Source organism: Cnephaeus nilssonii (assembly GCF_951640355.1).
Source record: "Cnephaeus nilssonii genome assembly, chromosome: 16".
Classification (NCBI taxonomy): domain Eukaryota; kingdom Metazoa; phylum Chordata; class Mammalia; order Chiroptera; family Vespertilionidae; genus Cnephaeus; species Cnephaeus nilssonii.
Genome location: NC_137087.1, coordinates 43436728 through 43453338, shown reverse-complemented (window position 1 = coordinate 43453338; position 16611 = coordinate 43436728). Strand labels below are relative to the sequence as shown.

At 45.5% G+C, this 16611-nt stretch overlaps 1 protein-coding gene across 1 annotated transcript in view; it reads right to left on the bottom strand.

Moving 5' to 3' along the window:
* Nucleotides 1-16611, bottom strand: part of ABCC2 (ATP binding cassette subfamily C member 2) — a 65416-nt gene that overhangs the window by 26208 nt on the left and 22597 nt on the right. The window contains exons 12-19 of the mRNA XM_079793383.1: nt 16126-16263; nt 15342-15488; nt 13652-13736; nt 12889-12955; nt 11258-11384; nt 8097-8273; nt 6232-6399; nt 3217-3397 (exon numbers count right to left, since the gene is read on the bottom strand). Coding sequence (XP_079649509.1) covers nt 3217-3397; nt 6232-6399; nt 8097-8273; nt 11258-11384; nt 12889-12955; nt 13652-13736; nt 15342-15488; nt 16126-16263 — 1090 coding nt within the window. The remainder of the gene's footprint in view (nt 1-3216; nt 3398-6231; nt 6400-8096; nt 8274-11257; nt 11385-12888; nt 12956-13651; nt 13737-15341; nt 15489-16125; nt 16264-16611) is intronic.

Below are 16611 nucleotides of genomic sequence, written 5' to 3'. Positions count from 1 at the left end.
ACTTAACAGAATTAGTTCGGAAAAACTAAACAGGTGGAACAATACAACAAACTCTGGCAGTGGAGGGTGGAGAGAGAAATCTTATTTTCAGAGTGGTTATGTTATTTTAAATGGCCAGTTTTCAACAAAAAATTATGAGACATCCAAAAAAGCAGGAAATTATGGGGCCATACACAGGAAAAAAAAACAGTCAACTGAAACTGTTCATGAGGAAGCACAACATTGGACTTACCAAACAAAGATTTTAAATCAGCTATTATAAACATGTTAAAAAAACAAAAGAAAATAATATCTAAAAATCTACTGGAAAGTATGACAATAAGTTCTCACCAAATAGAGAACATCAATAAAGACTAGAGTTGAAAAGTCCAATAGCTAAAACAAAAAATTTACTAGAAAAGCTCAACAGCAGATTTGCTAAAGAAATTAGGCATGTGACTTGATCCAATCAACCATCTTAAAGTGCTCCAAGCTTGGACTGTAGGGGATAGAAATAAGACAAAATGAAGAAACGCAGTCAGAATTCTAGGATTCGATAGGGTCGATAGAGCTATCTAGCCATGAACATGTATTATCCTTCAAGAAAAGGGGAAAAATGTCCCTGAAGGCTGATTCTCGGTTTCAGAGATTGGGGCCATTTTGTAAGGCTGGAGGGGGTGGGACCGCCACCTGGTCATCCCAGAAAATAGAGCCAGATGCGTATTAAACCTTAAAATTGAATGGAACTTGTCCTGCTAGGTTTTGGACTTGCTTGAAATCCATGACTCTCTTTTTCCTTCTGATTTCTCCCTTTTGGAATGGGAATGCCTATCTTGTGCCTGTCTCACCATTGTATTTTATTTTATTAAAAAAAAGTTTTTATTGATTTCAAAGAGGAAGGGAGAAGGAGAGAGGAATAGAAACATCAATGATGAGAGAGAACCATTGATTGTCTTCATTCTGCATGCACCCTACTGGGGATCGAGCCCGCAACCCCAGGCATGTACCCTGACCAGGAATCCAACTGTGACCTCCTGGTTCATAGGTTGATGCTGAACCACTGAGCCACACTGGCCGGGCATCACCATTGTATTTTAGAAGCAGATAACTTGTTTGATTTTACAGGTTCACAGATGAAGAGGAATTCTGCCCCAGAACTTCCAGTCTCAACTATAATGGATTTGTGTGAGTTAGAGATGAAATCAGGATTTTGAGATGGCATTTAGATAAAATTTTGGACTTAGAACTGATAATGGAATAATTAAGACTTTTGGGGATGTTGGGATGGGGAAGCACATAAATTTTGCTACAACAGAGGACAGATGTTATAGATTGAGTTGTGACCGCCCCGCAAAAAAATTCATATTTGGAAATCCTAATCCACATTTCCTCAGAATGTGGTTCACTGTAGATGGAATTAGTTGTTAAGATGAGGTCAGACTGGAGTAGGATGGGCCCCTAATCCGACATATGTGATGTCCTTATAAAAAATGGGGAAATTTGGACGCAGAAATGTACATAAAGGAGAATACCATGCGAAGATGAAGGCAGATAGCGAGGGAATGTGTCTACTAGCCAAGAATGCCACGGATTGCCAACAAACCACCAGAAGCTGGGAGAGAGGCCTGGAGCAGGTCCTTCCCTCAGAGACCTCAGAGGGACCTCACTCTGCCAACACCTTGATTTTGGACTTCTAGGCTCCAGAACTGCGAGACAACAAATTTCTGTTGATTGAGCCAACCAGTTTGTAGTGCTTTGTTACAATAGCTAGTTAGGAAGCTAACAGACAGAGCCAATGTTAATACAGATCACATTGTCCTCCCGCCCTTCCCCTCATTCTACCATTTTGTGGTCTGTGCCTCAAGTTCTAGAACCAGCACTACAGCTTGCCAGGCACCGGGGCTTACATAACTGCTCAGCATTAGCCTACGAATGTTTACCAGGACATGAGCTTAATGAGATGTTTTGCAAAATATTCTTTGTACATCAAAGATATAATTCTTCAAAGAGGTCATCCACCCATGGGGGTTTATAACAGAATACAAAACTCAGATTCAAGCAAATAGAAAAACTATAATTGGCATAGTAAAACTGTCCAGGTTAGGGTGATTGGTTATCGGAACAGTAACTCAGAGGGCATCAGACACTGACCTTTGCTTGGACCTTAACTCCCAGGCATGTGCTTTTTGTTTTCTCCAGGCCAGTCCGTGGATTACATAAAGGTTGATGGAAAGCTTTGGCCCCTTCCTTTCTGCTGGTTCCTAGTATCCCTGCCTCACTCTCCTGGGCTGGCTCTGGATCCCCACCACCCACACCATCCCGTTCTTTGTTCCTGCCTTGTCTCTCCAAGGCGTACAGTCTTCCTGGTCTTCTCTTTTTCCTTCTCTTGTGCCCCCAGGATGGTTTTAAACCATCATTTGTCTTGACCTTGAAGCCTAAATATGCTCCCACTTGCAGGCTCTGTAGCTCTTTCTACTGACTGACTTCTGGAGTGGCCCAGCACCCTCCAGATCTTGCTTTCTCAATCTTGACCTTCTGCTGATAACTGCTACCTGAAGGGAATTCCCAGAACTATGCATAAGACTACCCAAGGTTCTTGGGAACAGGGCTCCATTACTGATGGAAGCTAACTGGTGACCCCAATGGTGGTGGTATTAGGGGCTATTTCTGTGGTCATACTGTGAGTTATACTATGCAACTACCATGATTTTTTCTGGTTCAAAACACCCAATGGTTTTTGATGTATTCGTCATATTCCTTTGTTAGGGCTTATCAAGAATTTAGCAGTACGCTTATCAAGGATTTAGTATTAGCCTATGAAGCTGTCCAGGAAATTGTTTTAATGGATTTGGTGGAGGGTGGTGTGGGATGTGTGACTTAGAGCAGTTAAAGCAAGGCATCACTAAAAGTGGGCCCTTTGTGCCACTGATGTTTCTTCCACAAGGGCTAATCACCCCAAACCTCCAGTCGCACACTTCCAAAGTGTGCCCTTTGATTACATGTCAAAGACCAGATAAGCAGGATGAACCTCCAGTTCGGCTCAGGCATAGAGTTTCTATGTCCATGCTTCTTTACAGAGACACAAAACACAGAAAGAACAGATTTTGGATCCCTGGGTAATTCTCATTCAAACCTAGTTCACTGGATACTGAGCAGTTCAGGAGGTAGATATTGGGTCACTACTTCCATTCCTTGCCATACCCAAATTCTATCCCCGTTCCAGTTGTCCTTACGTACCTGTGGCTTCTCCTTCAGGACCCGCCTGCTTTACAAATGTCTTCAGGTTCTTGGCGAACAGTCCTTTCTTGGCTAGCAGAGCACGGTAGGACCCCTTCTCGGAGATGGTGCCATTCTCCAGAACCACAATCTCATCCACTTGGGGAAGAAAGTGAATGCTATGTGTAACCAAGAATCGAGTCTGTAAAAATAACAGTAAGTTGTGCTGATAACCTCGTGTCCACCACCTTCCTTGTCCTACTCTAAAGAAGGAAAAACAGATGACTCAATTCACTATGGGGCTTTGCTTCAAAATGTGGCCCTGACCACCTGGCCTCTGTTACTTCCTCTTTTTTTCCTAGCACCTCATCCTAAAACCTGACCCTTGTGTAAGATGAAACTCCTGAAAAAAAAAAAAAAAAGAGAGAGAGAGAGAGAGATTTCTGTCATCATTGTGGATATAAGTGGAGATTTTTTTTATAGTGACAATGAGGTGTGCATTACACACATTCTCTCTCAGCTTCTTGGGTAGCCAGGAGTTTGGCTTAGGAATGTCACGGGACATAACTAACTGAATAACTAGTTAACCAATTGCCCCTTTTGCTAACCAGCTAAGGAACTGAGCTAATAAGAACTGCCCAGCCCAGCCAGTGTGGCTCAATGAGTTAGCATCAACTTATGAACCAGACGGTCAGAGTTTGATTCACAGTCAGGGCACATGCCCGGGTTGCGGGCTAGATGCCCTGTGGAGTGCGTGCAGGAGGCAGCCGATCAATGATTCTCTCTCATCATAGATGTTTCTATCTCTCTCTCCCTCCCCCTTCCTCTCTGAAATCAATAAAGATACCTTTAAAAACAAACAAACGAACTTCCCAGACTCAGCATGTTAGTGACATTGTGTAACAAGAAACTTTGTCTTTGGCCCAGGTCCTCCCTGGTGTGGGATATGACACTCCTTGTATTGCTGTCTATTGACAAATCACATGACTACTGAAACAGAGGTTCCATTCAAAAGAAGACAAACACTCATGGATCATTAATGAAGCTCAGATAGGGGCCATCGGGTTGACAAGAGCCTCCGGAGAGAAAACCCAAGCCCACTGTCTCTGTCTGCAACACAGACCTGCAGACACCAGGTCCCTCTTATCTGGAAGACCCAGGATATACTCATTCTTCAAGTCTCAGCTCAAAGCCAGCTCTTCTGGGCGCCTTTCCTGGGTCCCCAGGCAAAATTTGGGTATTACTCCAACGTTTCCACTGTCATTTATGTAGAACACCATCAAAATAATTCTTGTATTATAATACTATTGTTTGTTTTTCTGCATGTCTTGCCATTAGATTGTAAATTCCTTGAGAGCAGGGACCTATGCATGCCCAGGCTTTGAAACAAACCAGGTACAGGGCAGGTATTCAGTTCATTAATGAACGGAGACAAGAGACCTTAAGGACCAAAGTCAGAACCAGGAACAGGAGGGAGAGTGAGCTCCTGTGACTCACTGATCCAACAGAGAAGCAAAAATCTCAGTAGGACAGCAGCCCCTGCCATCCTGACTGGTGGCATTCCAGAAATCTTCAAGGGAACAGGTCTTACTGCTTAGTGCTGAGGGAGATGTTATTGACAGCCCCGAATCTACACTTGCTGCTGCTGAGGAGCACATGCAAACCCTCGAGGGCTCTGCCAGCTCCTCTTCCATTCCATCCACTGTGTCTGGACAAATGTGCTAACTTGCCCCTGGTAACAAAAGCCTGATCTTCATCTATGACCAGCTCTAGTGACTTGCTCTGGCCACTTTATCTGTACTATCTCACAGTGGTACCTTGAGGATCAAATGAAACAATGCAACCAAAGCACTTAGCACAGGCCTGGGACATAATAATAACTCAAAAAATGTCAGCTTTATTTCCATGTTTAGGTTGAGTCATCTTTCCAGGCATAGTGTCCTACATCCTACAAGGGTTCCAGGAAAGTGCCTTCTTAGAGCATAGCTTTGATACCTGAAGGATAACCTGGGTCCCTTCGGAAGGTGAGTGGTTAAGTCCTCTGGGGTGTTTTCTGACGCCAACTAATTCTCTGACTCTAGCTGGGTGGTCAACAATTCAGTTCAATTCTGGCACTAACTACCTGGAATTAGCACCAACTCCACGGTTTAAGAGGTCAGTCCCACAACCTGCCCTGACTTGAGATGCTAGTCACAAGTCTTGAGCCACCCATCCTTCTGACTAACTAGCTATAAGTCAGGGATCCCACAGACCTCTCCTCAGGTTCAACAATTTGCTAGAAAAACACTTTACTTATGTTTATCAGTTTATTATAAATGATTATAAATGATACAGCTAAGAGCAGTCAATGGCAGAGATGCATCGGGTGAGGTCTGAGGGGGTGGCATGTGAAGCTTCCAGTTCTCACCAGGGGCACCGCCCTCCCAGCACCTTAATGTGCCACCAACCCAGAGCTCTCTGAACCTCCTTTTTAAGAATTTTTATAACCCAATCGCCAGGTCTGCCTCCCCCACCCCAGAGTCTGGTGGGTGGGGCTAAAAGTTCCAACCCTCCCATCACTTGGTTTTTCTGGTGAACAGCCTGGTCCTGTTGGGATGGGGGAGCTTATTAGCATAGACTTATCAGATTTATAGACTAAGTCACTTATTAGCATAGATAGACTCTGTGTTATCTAAAGGGGCTCACTATGAATAACAAAAGACACTCCGGAAATTCCAAGGTTAGGAGCTCTGTGCCAGGAACTGGAACCAAAAACCTGCTATTTCTTACTATACCTCAGGTCTCATAGTGCTTTCTATCATAATCAATCATCCCAATGGGCTCAATGCCCAAGCCACAGAATAAGCTAGAATTTGCCGTGACCTCAAGATGGGAGCCCGTATGGGCTTAGCTCCTGGAAGAGCAGTCTGACGCTGTCTCCTCAGCAGCCCAGGGGGACGGGTAAATAAGGAAATCTGCCTCAGGACTGCAGCTGACCTAGATGTGTGCCCCCGAAACACATGCCTCATGGCTCTGTCACTTTAAATGATGTCTCACCTTGCTTTTCAATAGGCCATTGGGACCCAAGACCTTATCGAAAATGTGTTTTCCCACGTGAGCATCCACGGCCGACAGGGGGTCATCCAGAATATAGATATCTGCATTTTGATAGGTAGCTCTGGCCAGGCTGATGCGCTGCTTCTGACCCCCACTGAGATTTATACCCTGAAGAAGAAAAGCATTTCTATTAAGCACTGTGCCCTAGTCCTGCCTTCACGGAGGCTTCTGAGGAGGGGTAAGAAAGAGATGTTTCTCAATAAGATATTAAGGGCTTGCAAATCTTCAACTTCCTTTATTCAAAAAGTAACTTTAATTCAAATGAAACCCTTTTGGCCCAATAATTAAAGGCAGGCCCAACTTACCATTTTCTACTGTATAATTTCTCTGGCACATAGGTGCTCAGTAAATGTGTGTGGAATTAATGAACAAAATCACTCTAGAGCTGTGTCTTCACAGGTCTTCTAACGTGTCAAGATCCTTGTCCCCAAAGACTGCTATGGGCAGTGTTAGTAATGGGGATTGTTCAGGCCCAAATGGTGTCACTTGTGCTAAAGCCCAGAACACCAAACCTCGATGTAATACTTCAGCTAATTTCTGTTTCAACCTCTCCCAGAAACACGTAGTCAACCAGTGTGACATTTTCTAGGCAATGCCAATGAGGTAATCTGTCATGCGGGCCTTCTCCACCCCCAACCCCCCCTCCCCACCCCAACCCCCCCCCCCACACACACACCCCTCCCCACCACACACACCCCTGCCCCAGAAAGAAAAGGCTTTCTGCATAACAAAACCCTTCCCTGGTCTCTTCCTCTAAAAACAAAACAAAAAACACACACAGATGTCTAGGTGCCCCAAATAATTTATTTCTTTTCTTTTTTTTCTAATAGCTTTCTTTCCTCACCCCCCCCCCCTTTTTTTTTCTTCTATTTTTGTATAATACTTGGAGTGACTTGGAGTTGCTAGATGGGATTCTGTCCCATTCATAAACAATCAAGTCAATCAGACCTTCAAATTCACTTGGTTTAATTTTGTTTTTAACAGGAGGGAGGATGAAAACATCCTAAATATGTAATAATCAGGGATTTCTAAACAAATTATGCTCTATCTAGCCCTGACCGGTTTGGCTCAGTGGATAGAGCATCAGCCTGCGGACTGAAGGGTCCCAGGTTCGATTCCAGTCAGGGGCATGTACCTTGGTTGCAGGCACATCCCCAGTGGGGGGGTGTGCAGGAGGCAGCTGATCAATGTTTCTAACTCTCTGGCCCTCTCCCTTCCTCTCAGTAAAAAATCAAAATATATTTTTAAAAATTTTAAAAAATTATGCTCTATCTATATAATGTATAAAATATGCAGTCCTCATTAAAAATCCATTTTTAAGAAAGGCATTTAATAACATCAGGAAATAATTCACACTAAATATCTGTCTGTTTGAAGCAGGTTGCTGATGTACAGAAGTAGAGGAGGCAGGGCACCTAGGCTCTGGTCCTGCTGCTGTCCCTCCGCCATGACATCAACCTGGGGCCAGTCACTGGTTACTTAACCTCTCCGGTCCCAGCCTCCTCTTCCCTTCAGAGTACATGATCCCTGTATTTGCTTCCAGGTACAAAACTTAAAATTCCTGGATTACTATATTTGTATAAAATATTGTACAAACTCGTGTTTTCTGGTGTTTATTCCCAACATGACCATTGAAATTGGTCAACTATTTTACTCCTATGTACTTCTTTGCCATCCTCACATTTTTTCTTTGATATTTGATAAATGTATTTGAATTTTTGCACAAACCATGAAGAAAGAATTCAAAGTCCTACTCATCATGTAAAGTCCCCTTTTTTAGACTCTCACTTTAAGGTTCTAAGTACCTTCTCTCCAATCTCAGCCAGGTCTCCCCCGGGCAGCACTTCCAAGTCTTGGAGGAGGGCACAGGCCTCTAGAACTTGCTGGTATCTCTTTTCATCTAATTCTGATCCAAAAAGGATGTTGTCCTTTATGGTGCCATTCTGGATCCAGGACTGCTGTGGGACGTAGGCTATCATGCCCTAGATGGGAAATATAAGACCACCTGACAGTTGTACCTCCAGAAATGCAGGGTTGAAGGACAGGGTGGCAGGAGCCAGAAGGAACAAACAGATGGGAACTTAGACTTGAAGAAACGTATGCCAAATTGACTGAACATCTGATATTTATAAATGTATTTGAATTTATGCACAAACCATGGAGAAAGAATTCAAAGTCCTACTCGTCATGTAAAGTCCCATTTTTTAGACTCTCACGTTCTAGCCATGATCCTGAAAATGGGAGGATGAATGCATGTGCTGGCTCTAGAACAGGGTTCTAGTCAGACCCCAGTGAGTTTACTAGGAGCAACCGAGGGCTGACACTGCCAGGGGCCTGGTATAGATGACATCTGAGGAAGCAGGAACTAAGAGACTGGAATTAGGGTGCAGGCTGATGCATGAAGCAGATCATGTCCAAAGAAAGATGAGTCTGACAAAAGCCCGTGTTTGAGGAAAAACTCAGTTATGAGGTAGCAAGAAAACACTTCCTAAAAGGAGTTAAGAAACAGAATTAGATCTGTAGATGCTGCACAGATACAGAGATCAGACTAATGGTTACCAAAAGGGAGGGGGGGCTGAGTGAAAAGGTGAAGAGATTAAGAACTACACATTGGTAGACACAAAATAGTCACAGGGATGTAAAGTACAGCATAGGAAATAGAGTCAATAATATATATATATATATATATATATATATATATATATATATATATATATATATATATATATATATAAAACCCTAATATGCAAATAGACCGAACTGCCAAATAACTAAGCAACCGAACAACAGGTCACTATGACGTGCGCTGACCACCAGGGGGCGTGCACAGAACATGGTGGGTGTTGGCAGCAGGTGGCAGAGTGCGGAACATGGCGGGCATCAGCTGTGGTGGGATGGAGGAGCAGGTGAGCGGGGGCACCAGACCAAGGTGGGGCGCTGGTTGCTGTGATCAAGGTGAGCCTCTAGTGATTACTGAAAATTCTTTGCTCCTGCACACTGCGGTCCCACCAGGCACTCGCACCTGCTGCTGGCTCCCGCACCTGCTGCCGGCGCCAGAGCCACCACTCACATCCACTGCTGGCACCCGGCGCCAGCCCCAATCGCTCAGCGCTATCAGCGGGTGCAAGTGATGGCTGCCGGCCCCGATCACCCCTGAGGGCTCCTCCACCTCCCCCTGCTCCTGAGGGGTGATGGGGGCAGCAGCCACCACTTGCACCTGCTGAGGGCATTGGTCCCACTCAAAGTATAGGCAGTTTTGCTATACCTATATGTGTTTCCTATATGTATACCTATATGTGCAACCCACAGGTTGTGAACCACTAGCAGGGTCGCTTAAGACCATCGGAAAACACAGATATTTACATTACGATTCATAACAGTAGCAAAATTACAGTTGTGAAGTAGCAACAAAAATAATTTTATGGTTGGGGGGTCACCACAAAATGAGGAACTGTATTAAAGGGTCGCGGCATTAGAAAGGTTGAGAACCATTGGTCTAACCCCTTTGCTGTACATCTAAAACTAATACAAAATAATACCGAATGTAAACTGTAATTGAAAAAAAAATCTGTAGAGTGTGCTCTGCTACACTGTATGTGGATTAATGCAAATTAGCTCATTAGTTATTGGTAAATCAGGGGGAAATGTCAGTATATAGTAGAAGTTCTTAATAAGGTCCAAACATGTCAATGTAAAGCAATCAGGGGTGAGCTTTCTCATAATTAAAAAGAAGGCTTAGCAATATATAAAGATCTTAAGGAAAACAGCTAAAGATCTATAGATGTGCCTCCTTTTGGTGTAAGTAATGGCTGGTTAAATGATTCAAAGTACCTATAGTTTCCCCTAAATGTAGCTCTCTGAGGAAGCTGAGAGTGCTGATGAGGATGCCATGAAAACATTTTCTCTCTGTTAAAAACATCATAATTGCCTGGCCAGGTAGCTCAGTTGGTTGAGTGTGGTCCCGTACACCAAAAGGGCTGCGGGTTCCATCCCCAGTTGGGATGTATACGGGAGGCAGCCGATCTCTCTCTCTCTCTCTCTCTCTCTCTCTCTCTCTCTCTCTCTCCCTTCCTCTCTCTCTAAAATCAGTGAAAAATATCCTCAGGTGAGGTTTACAAAACAAACATAATTGAAAAATATGCCTATATCTTACATCAAATTTTTGTATTGGAAGCAAGTGCCCCCAAAGGAGGAAAGGGAGGCCCTGAACTAATTGTGATGCTGGGAACAATTGCCAGCAGAGATTTTGCAGTGCTGCTGTTCTTACTGCCATTGCTTATCATCTTTACTGTTACAGAGTTATACACGTTTCATAATCTGTTTCAACTCTTTCCCCTAAGTCTTGTTATTTTTATTGCACAATGTTGTGGAACTTGAAGTTTTCAGAAACACATATAGGTATAGCAGAACTGCCTATACTTTGAAGGGAAAGATCTCTATGCAATAGTTTTCAAACTTTAGTATTCGTATGAGAATCACCTGGGTAGCTCATTAAAAATGCAGATTCTTACCCCTAGTCGGTTTGGCTCAGTGGTTAGAGCATTGGCCTATGGACCTAAGGGTCCCGGGTTCGATTCCGGTCAAGGGCATGTATCTCGGTTGCAGGCTCCTCTCCCAGTCCGGGTGCAGGCAGGAGGCAACCAATAGATGAGTTTCTCTCACACTGATATTTCTGTCCGTCTTCCCTCTCTCTTTCACTCTCTCTATAAATCAATGAAAAATATCCTCCAGTGAGGATTAAAAAAAAAAAAAAAAGCAGATTCTTAGAATCTACCTTGAGCCTGGCTATGTATGTAAGGTGAGGCAAAGAATCTACAGTTTACAAGTGGACCAGGTGTCTCCCAGACCTTTTACGTAGACAGCAACATGATAGCGGTGGTGGTCAGATTCTAGTCCGCAGTGCATTCGTCCAGCACGAAGTGGCCCACATTTGAGTCAGAGTCTTCCCCTTGGCATTCCCTCTCACCTTGATGGTGATGTGCCCATGGACATTTTCCATTTCTCCCAGCATGGCTGACATCAAGGAGGATTTGCCAGAGCCCACAGTGCCCACCACAGCCACCAATTGGCCCGGCATGACGTCCAGGTTCACACTGAAAGAGAGAAGTAGATTTGAAGGAGATGAGGGGACTTATTCAAGAGAAGTTCAGGCCACTTCTCAGACTCTCTATGGGAAGTCTGGTATTTGGAGATTTTCTCTCAAGACTGGAAAATTTGTCTTGGGTGTACAAGATTCCATAGTGCTTCTTTAATTATTTATTTTTAAGCTCTAAGAGCCTAGAGAGTGAATCCTAATGTGTTCAACTCGTCTATGAGCTGTTTGTGCCAAACGTGGGTTTCCATTGGAAAAATTCTCTTAGAACCAACATGGTACCATTGAGCAAAACCCCAGTGGGCGCCTGGAGACCTGAGTTCAAGTTCCAACTTTGTCTCTGCCCAGCTGTGTGATCTCGGAATGTCATATCCTCTGAACTCTCATGTCTAAACTAGTGGTCTTGGACTAGATTATTGTTGCCCAAACTTCGCTCTTCAGTGAGACTAGCCATTCAATGGAACACTTGCTGAAAGCACAGACTACTGCCCCCTCCCCTGGAGACATGGCTGTGTCCGGCTGGGAGGCATCCACACTGGGTAGACTCCTAGAAACTCGGTGTGCTGGCCCTGAGATTTGAGTTCCTAGAATATTAGGACCTCAGAAACGTGTTCATAGTCTTTCCGAAGCTGCCCATCAAGCTGAACTTGTTCTAGACTTCCATTAGCAAAGGGGGAGCTATGTCCAGTCTTCTCTCTGCAGAGAGAGGCTTTCAGGCTGGGAGGGTTCAGGGGAGGAGTTTCTGGCCTGGCACATCCTGGGGCAAACTCCAGAGTCCATGTTCAAGGCTGTGGAATAGTAAAGAAGGGTGGGAAGGCCTAACTGTAGCAGGAAGATGAAAAGGGGTGCCCGGTTGTGAAGAAAAAAAGAACGGCCGGCTCAGGCTCCCGGTGTATTCTGTGTGTGCTGTGCTGGTGGACGGCTGGGTGTTCTGTTACATGTAGTGCTTAAGAAACACATTACATGCAACACTGTGCCAAGAAGGGGTTGGCTCAGGGCAGAGAAGACGGCTGCAGCGTGGAATGTAGGGATGGGTTGTTTAGATGTAAAACTCCAGACCTGAAATGGAATCTTATAGAAAAAGCTCCCATTGTCCACTCTGGGGAAGGAACTCCAATGTTCTTAATTACATTCTTAAATGAATGAATTAACTTAAATCGAGTTCATGTGCTTGTGAATATCCTCAACCACACCCGGAGACCTGGGCCACCTGCCCGCCGTGCACTACCTTCCGCCACAATCTGCAGAACAAACGCCTTCAGGGTTCTCAGCTAGACGTGTGTGGTCCCACAGCAGGAGAGCAGGGTGGCAGGTGCATTCAAGAGCAAAGAGGCCCAGGATCTTTGCTGTCAGCTCATCCTTGCAGCGGCCGAGCCTGCACTGCTATCTAACTGAACATGTGCACACAGCTCGACTTCCCATGTGTTCTGTTATATGGAATTTTTCAGTCACAGGACAGGTAAGGAGAATCCTAAAGAACAGCAGATGGTAAGGAGGCAACTCACTCTCGAATTGTGGGTTCCGTCTCCTGGTCCCAGGTAAAGGAGGCCTCAGAAAACTGCACGACTTTGTCTGTTGAGAAGAAGGCCCCGCTTTTAGTCAGATGTAGGTCCCACCTGCCTGTCTGCCTTTCAGCCCTCACGTGTCCCTCTCCGCTTCCTCCAGCAGATCCCCAGATCTCTGTCCTGTGCGGGCTCCTACACTAGCGGAAGCTCCTGGGATAGACCAGAAGTTGCCTGTATACAAAGTCCTTTCCGATTCAGGAGTCCCAGGCCTGTTTTGAGCCTGGATTTCGAACCTACAGACTCTCTGGGAACATTCCCAGGCCCTGTCGCCTCATCTCCTGGTACAAATTCCACCTACATATATACATATCCAGCTACTCCCTACCCTGGATTCCACTCCGACTGCTAGCTCTGGCCAAGAATGCCTCCAACCGTTAAACCTGCATTTTCCTTCGCTCCAGCCTACCTTACCCCTCCACAGACTCAGCTCCATGCTGACTTCTGCTCTCTAGATCCTTTGCAGGATTCCCTGCTTATCCTCAGAACAGCTGGCTTAGCTTTGTTTAGCAATCTGGCCAAGCCAGCTGTTCTAAGTGAAAACACAATTAAGTAAAAACAGAACACTTATATGCAAATGTAGGTTCAAGATAAGTCCCCTCACTCTCCCTTTCAATCGATTTGCTACTGCTGAGCCCATTGTATTTCAGAGTTCTGGTGCCAGCACTGTGAATAAGTTTGGGAAACAACTTCCAAGTTCATTTACCAAAATTACAGTCATGTCGAATGGCAGATGTGTCCAAGTCATCCCCTCCCAAGTACTTCTCCAGCCGTTCCTTGGAAACACTGGCCTGGGGAAGAACACAGTGCATCTCAAGAATAAAACATCCAACGACAAACACAAGTGGGGAGAGGATTTTGACTGTCATCATCCCTGGTGGTGGGAGGAGACAGGCAATCTGCCAGGCTTCTTGCCCATAATTTGCCACTTGCCCCTGGAACCTACTGAGCCGCACTACAGACTCGGCCTCACCTCAACCCTGGGAGCCAGCCCGTCCTTCTGGACAGATATAAATTAAGATGCTCTATTTCAATCCTTTAGAAAACTGAGCCGGCGGGGAGGGGGGCAACTCTACTGCTCTCTCTCCAATTTGTACCTAGTTCCAGAAACTGTCTTGCCTTTCTCTAAGATAAAACGCTAACTTCTATCTGGTTCTGGCAACTAGGCCCCTGGCGTGCTCTTCTTTAACTGAGTCCATGCCTCAGTGACCCATTCAGTGACCTAATGGAGCCACTACGGACGGGGACTCTGTAGAGCAACTGGCCAGGGCGCACTGCGACACGGGCCACATAGGTCGAGCTGAAATTGCAACTGATGTGTGTGCTGGCAGGACACCCTATGGCCCCCCTGGAACATGAGAACTCGGGGAGATTTCCGGGAGCTTCGCAAGGAGGTTTCTCACCTGCCTCCCCGTCTCCCAGGGAGGCTGTCGGGAGATGGTTTCTCGTCACCACCTGGGTTCTGACGAAGTGAGGCTTTCTGCTTTGCCCTCTCCTTAGGGTGCAACCACAGACTATAAAACTGCTGAACTGCTGCAGGGACCAGCTCCTCAGAAACAGAGCCCCCCCTCCCAACCCCCCTCCCCACCCAGGCGCATTGTCCTCTGGCCCTTTTGTCTCAGTGCCATCTTGTGGGACAGGGACTGTAGGGAGCTGGCACCTTTGTTCTCGCTACCCACGGAATAAACTCAATCCAAAAAGAGCATGCTGTTTCTTTATCGGCCATACCTGTCAGCTTTCCTTAACGCCATCTAGGACGGGGTGGCCTTCTCTAAACCCCAGGCTTTTATGGCCTGAGCCGTCTGAAGTCAGCCCCCTCTGAGATGAACACAGATCACGGCACTCTGTCAGCCCGGCTGCCCCCCCAGTCCTCCACCTGCCCTGTGGTCTTCCCTCTGAGGTCTGGTCCATCCCAGTGACCAGGCTCCGTTTTCAGGACCCACATGCTCCCTCCTGAACTCCAAACTCGTTTTCTGACAGCTTAAGGCTCCCAAATTGCCTTTGGTCTTACCATTCGATGGCTCATAGAAAGAGGGGGTCTTTCTTCTTCCTTCATTCCATAGTTCCCTAATGCTATATAAACACGTCAGGGGCCTTGGGAAAATGTGTGGAAAACTAATTTGGGAAAAGGGCTCAGAAATGTTCCAGGTACACAGGGTTAATCACATGCACTGCCTCCCTGTGAGGCAGATGAGAATCCTCACTTTATAGTCAGGTAAATGGGCTCGGAGAGCTTGTGATTTTACTAAGATCAAACCATCCTTCTTCAGAGATCAAACACATCTGTCTAGTTGAAAGTTTGCCAGCAGAAGCTAGAAATGAGATATGATAGACTAGTCATTCTAGAATCTAAGGCTTTTCCTCAGGGACCGTCAGTTAGCAGTGGAAGTTCCTACCTGGAGCAGGGAGGAGATCATCATGGGAAACATACTCAGGGGGAAGCGTAGGATATTGAAGAGGGTGATGGAGGTGAAGGCCTTTTTTGCATCCAAAACATTATTGCTATCCACCAGGACGTAAACTGAAAATGTGATGACGGATACCTGGAAAAGCAAGGTCATGAGCAATTTATTCCTAAACAGGCTCAGGAACACAGTAGATCAGAGTTGAAGGAATCTTAAGGATCATCTCAACCATCCCATGTTACACATGAGAAAGCTGAGCCCAGAAGAGAAGGAAATACCTTTTAAAAAAATATATGGAACGCTTCATGAATTTGCATGTCATCCTTGTGCAGGGGCCATGCTAATCTTCTCTGTATCGTTCCAATTTTAGTATATGTGCTGCTGAAGTGAGCACAAGGAGGAATTATCTTGCCCGAGTCATAAAGTCAATCAATGGCATTGCTGGGACTAGAGCTCGGGTCTCCTGGCTCCTATATCAGTGTTTCTTCCACTATTGACCCACATGGCCTCCCCAAGAAGACAAGAAGCCCTTCTTTGCAAACCATTCCTGGACACCCTGACAACTTGCTCTGGGCCCCCAGACCACCAAACTATACACAAGGGTGAAACTAGAGTTGGGGGCATGAGGTAGTATAGGGAGTTGAGCAGGGTGGGGGTGGGGGAGGCGGGGGGCAGAGTTCCCTGGATTTCCTGGACCGACCTAAGGTTCTGGGAAGTCTATCTAGGACAGACTTTCTTCTTCAGGAAGCTGACCCGCCCACAGACTGTCACTCACCAGGACTGGAGTTAAGTATAAGAGGAACACTATCATAGACTGCATCTGCCCAAAGGTGAGCAGATTCTTGAGCTCTTTCTTCCGAATGTCACTGACTTGGTTTTTGAATGAAGGTTCCCAGGCAAAATATTTCAGGATCTAATAGGATAGAAAAGAACACAGCTCACACTGTTGCCCCAAAGGACACCAGTATCTCATCTACCCAGGTTTTGGGACATGGTCCCCGAAATTTGGGGAGGGGGCAGAAATCCAGATTATAAAGTTTGATTACAGAAACATAGCTTGTATTTGTTGACAACCTACTATGTACAAACATTTTATAGGCATTATTTTACTTAATCTTTGTAACAATCGAAGGGTGAGCAACTGTCCCAGTTTGCCCGGGACTAAGGGCTGCCCAGTACACAGGCTTTTGGTGCTAATCCTGGAAAATCCTGGGCAAACTAGGAAGAGTTAGTTTTGTAGAATTATTTTATTCATTTTTTT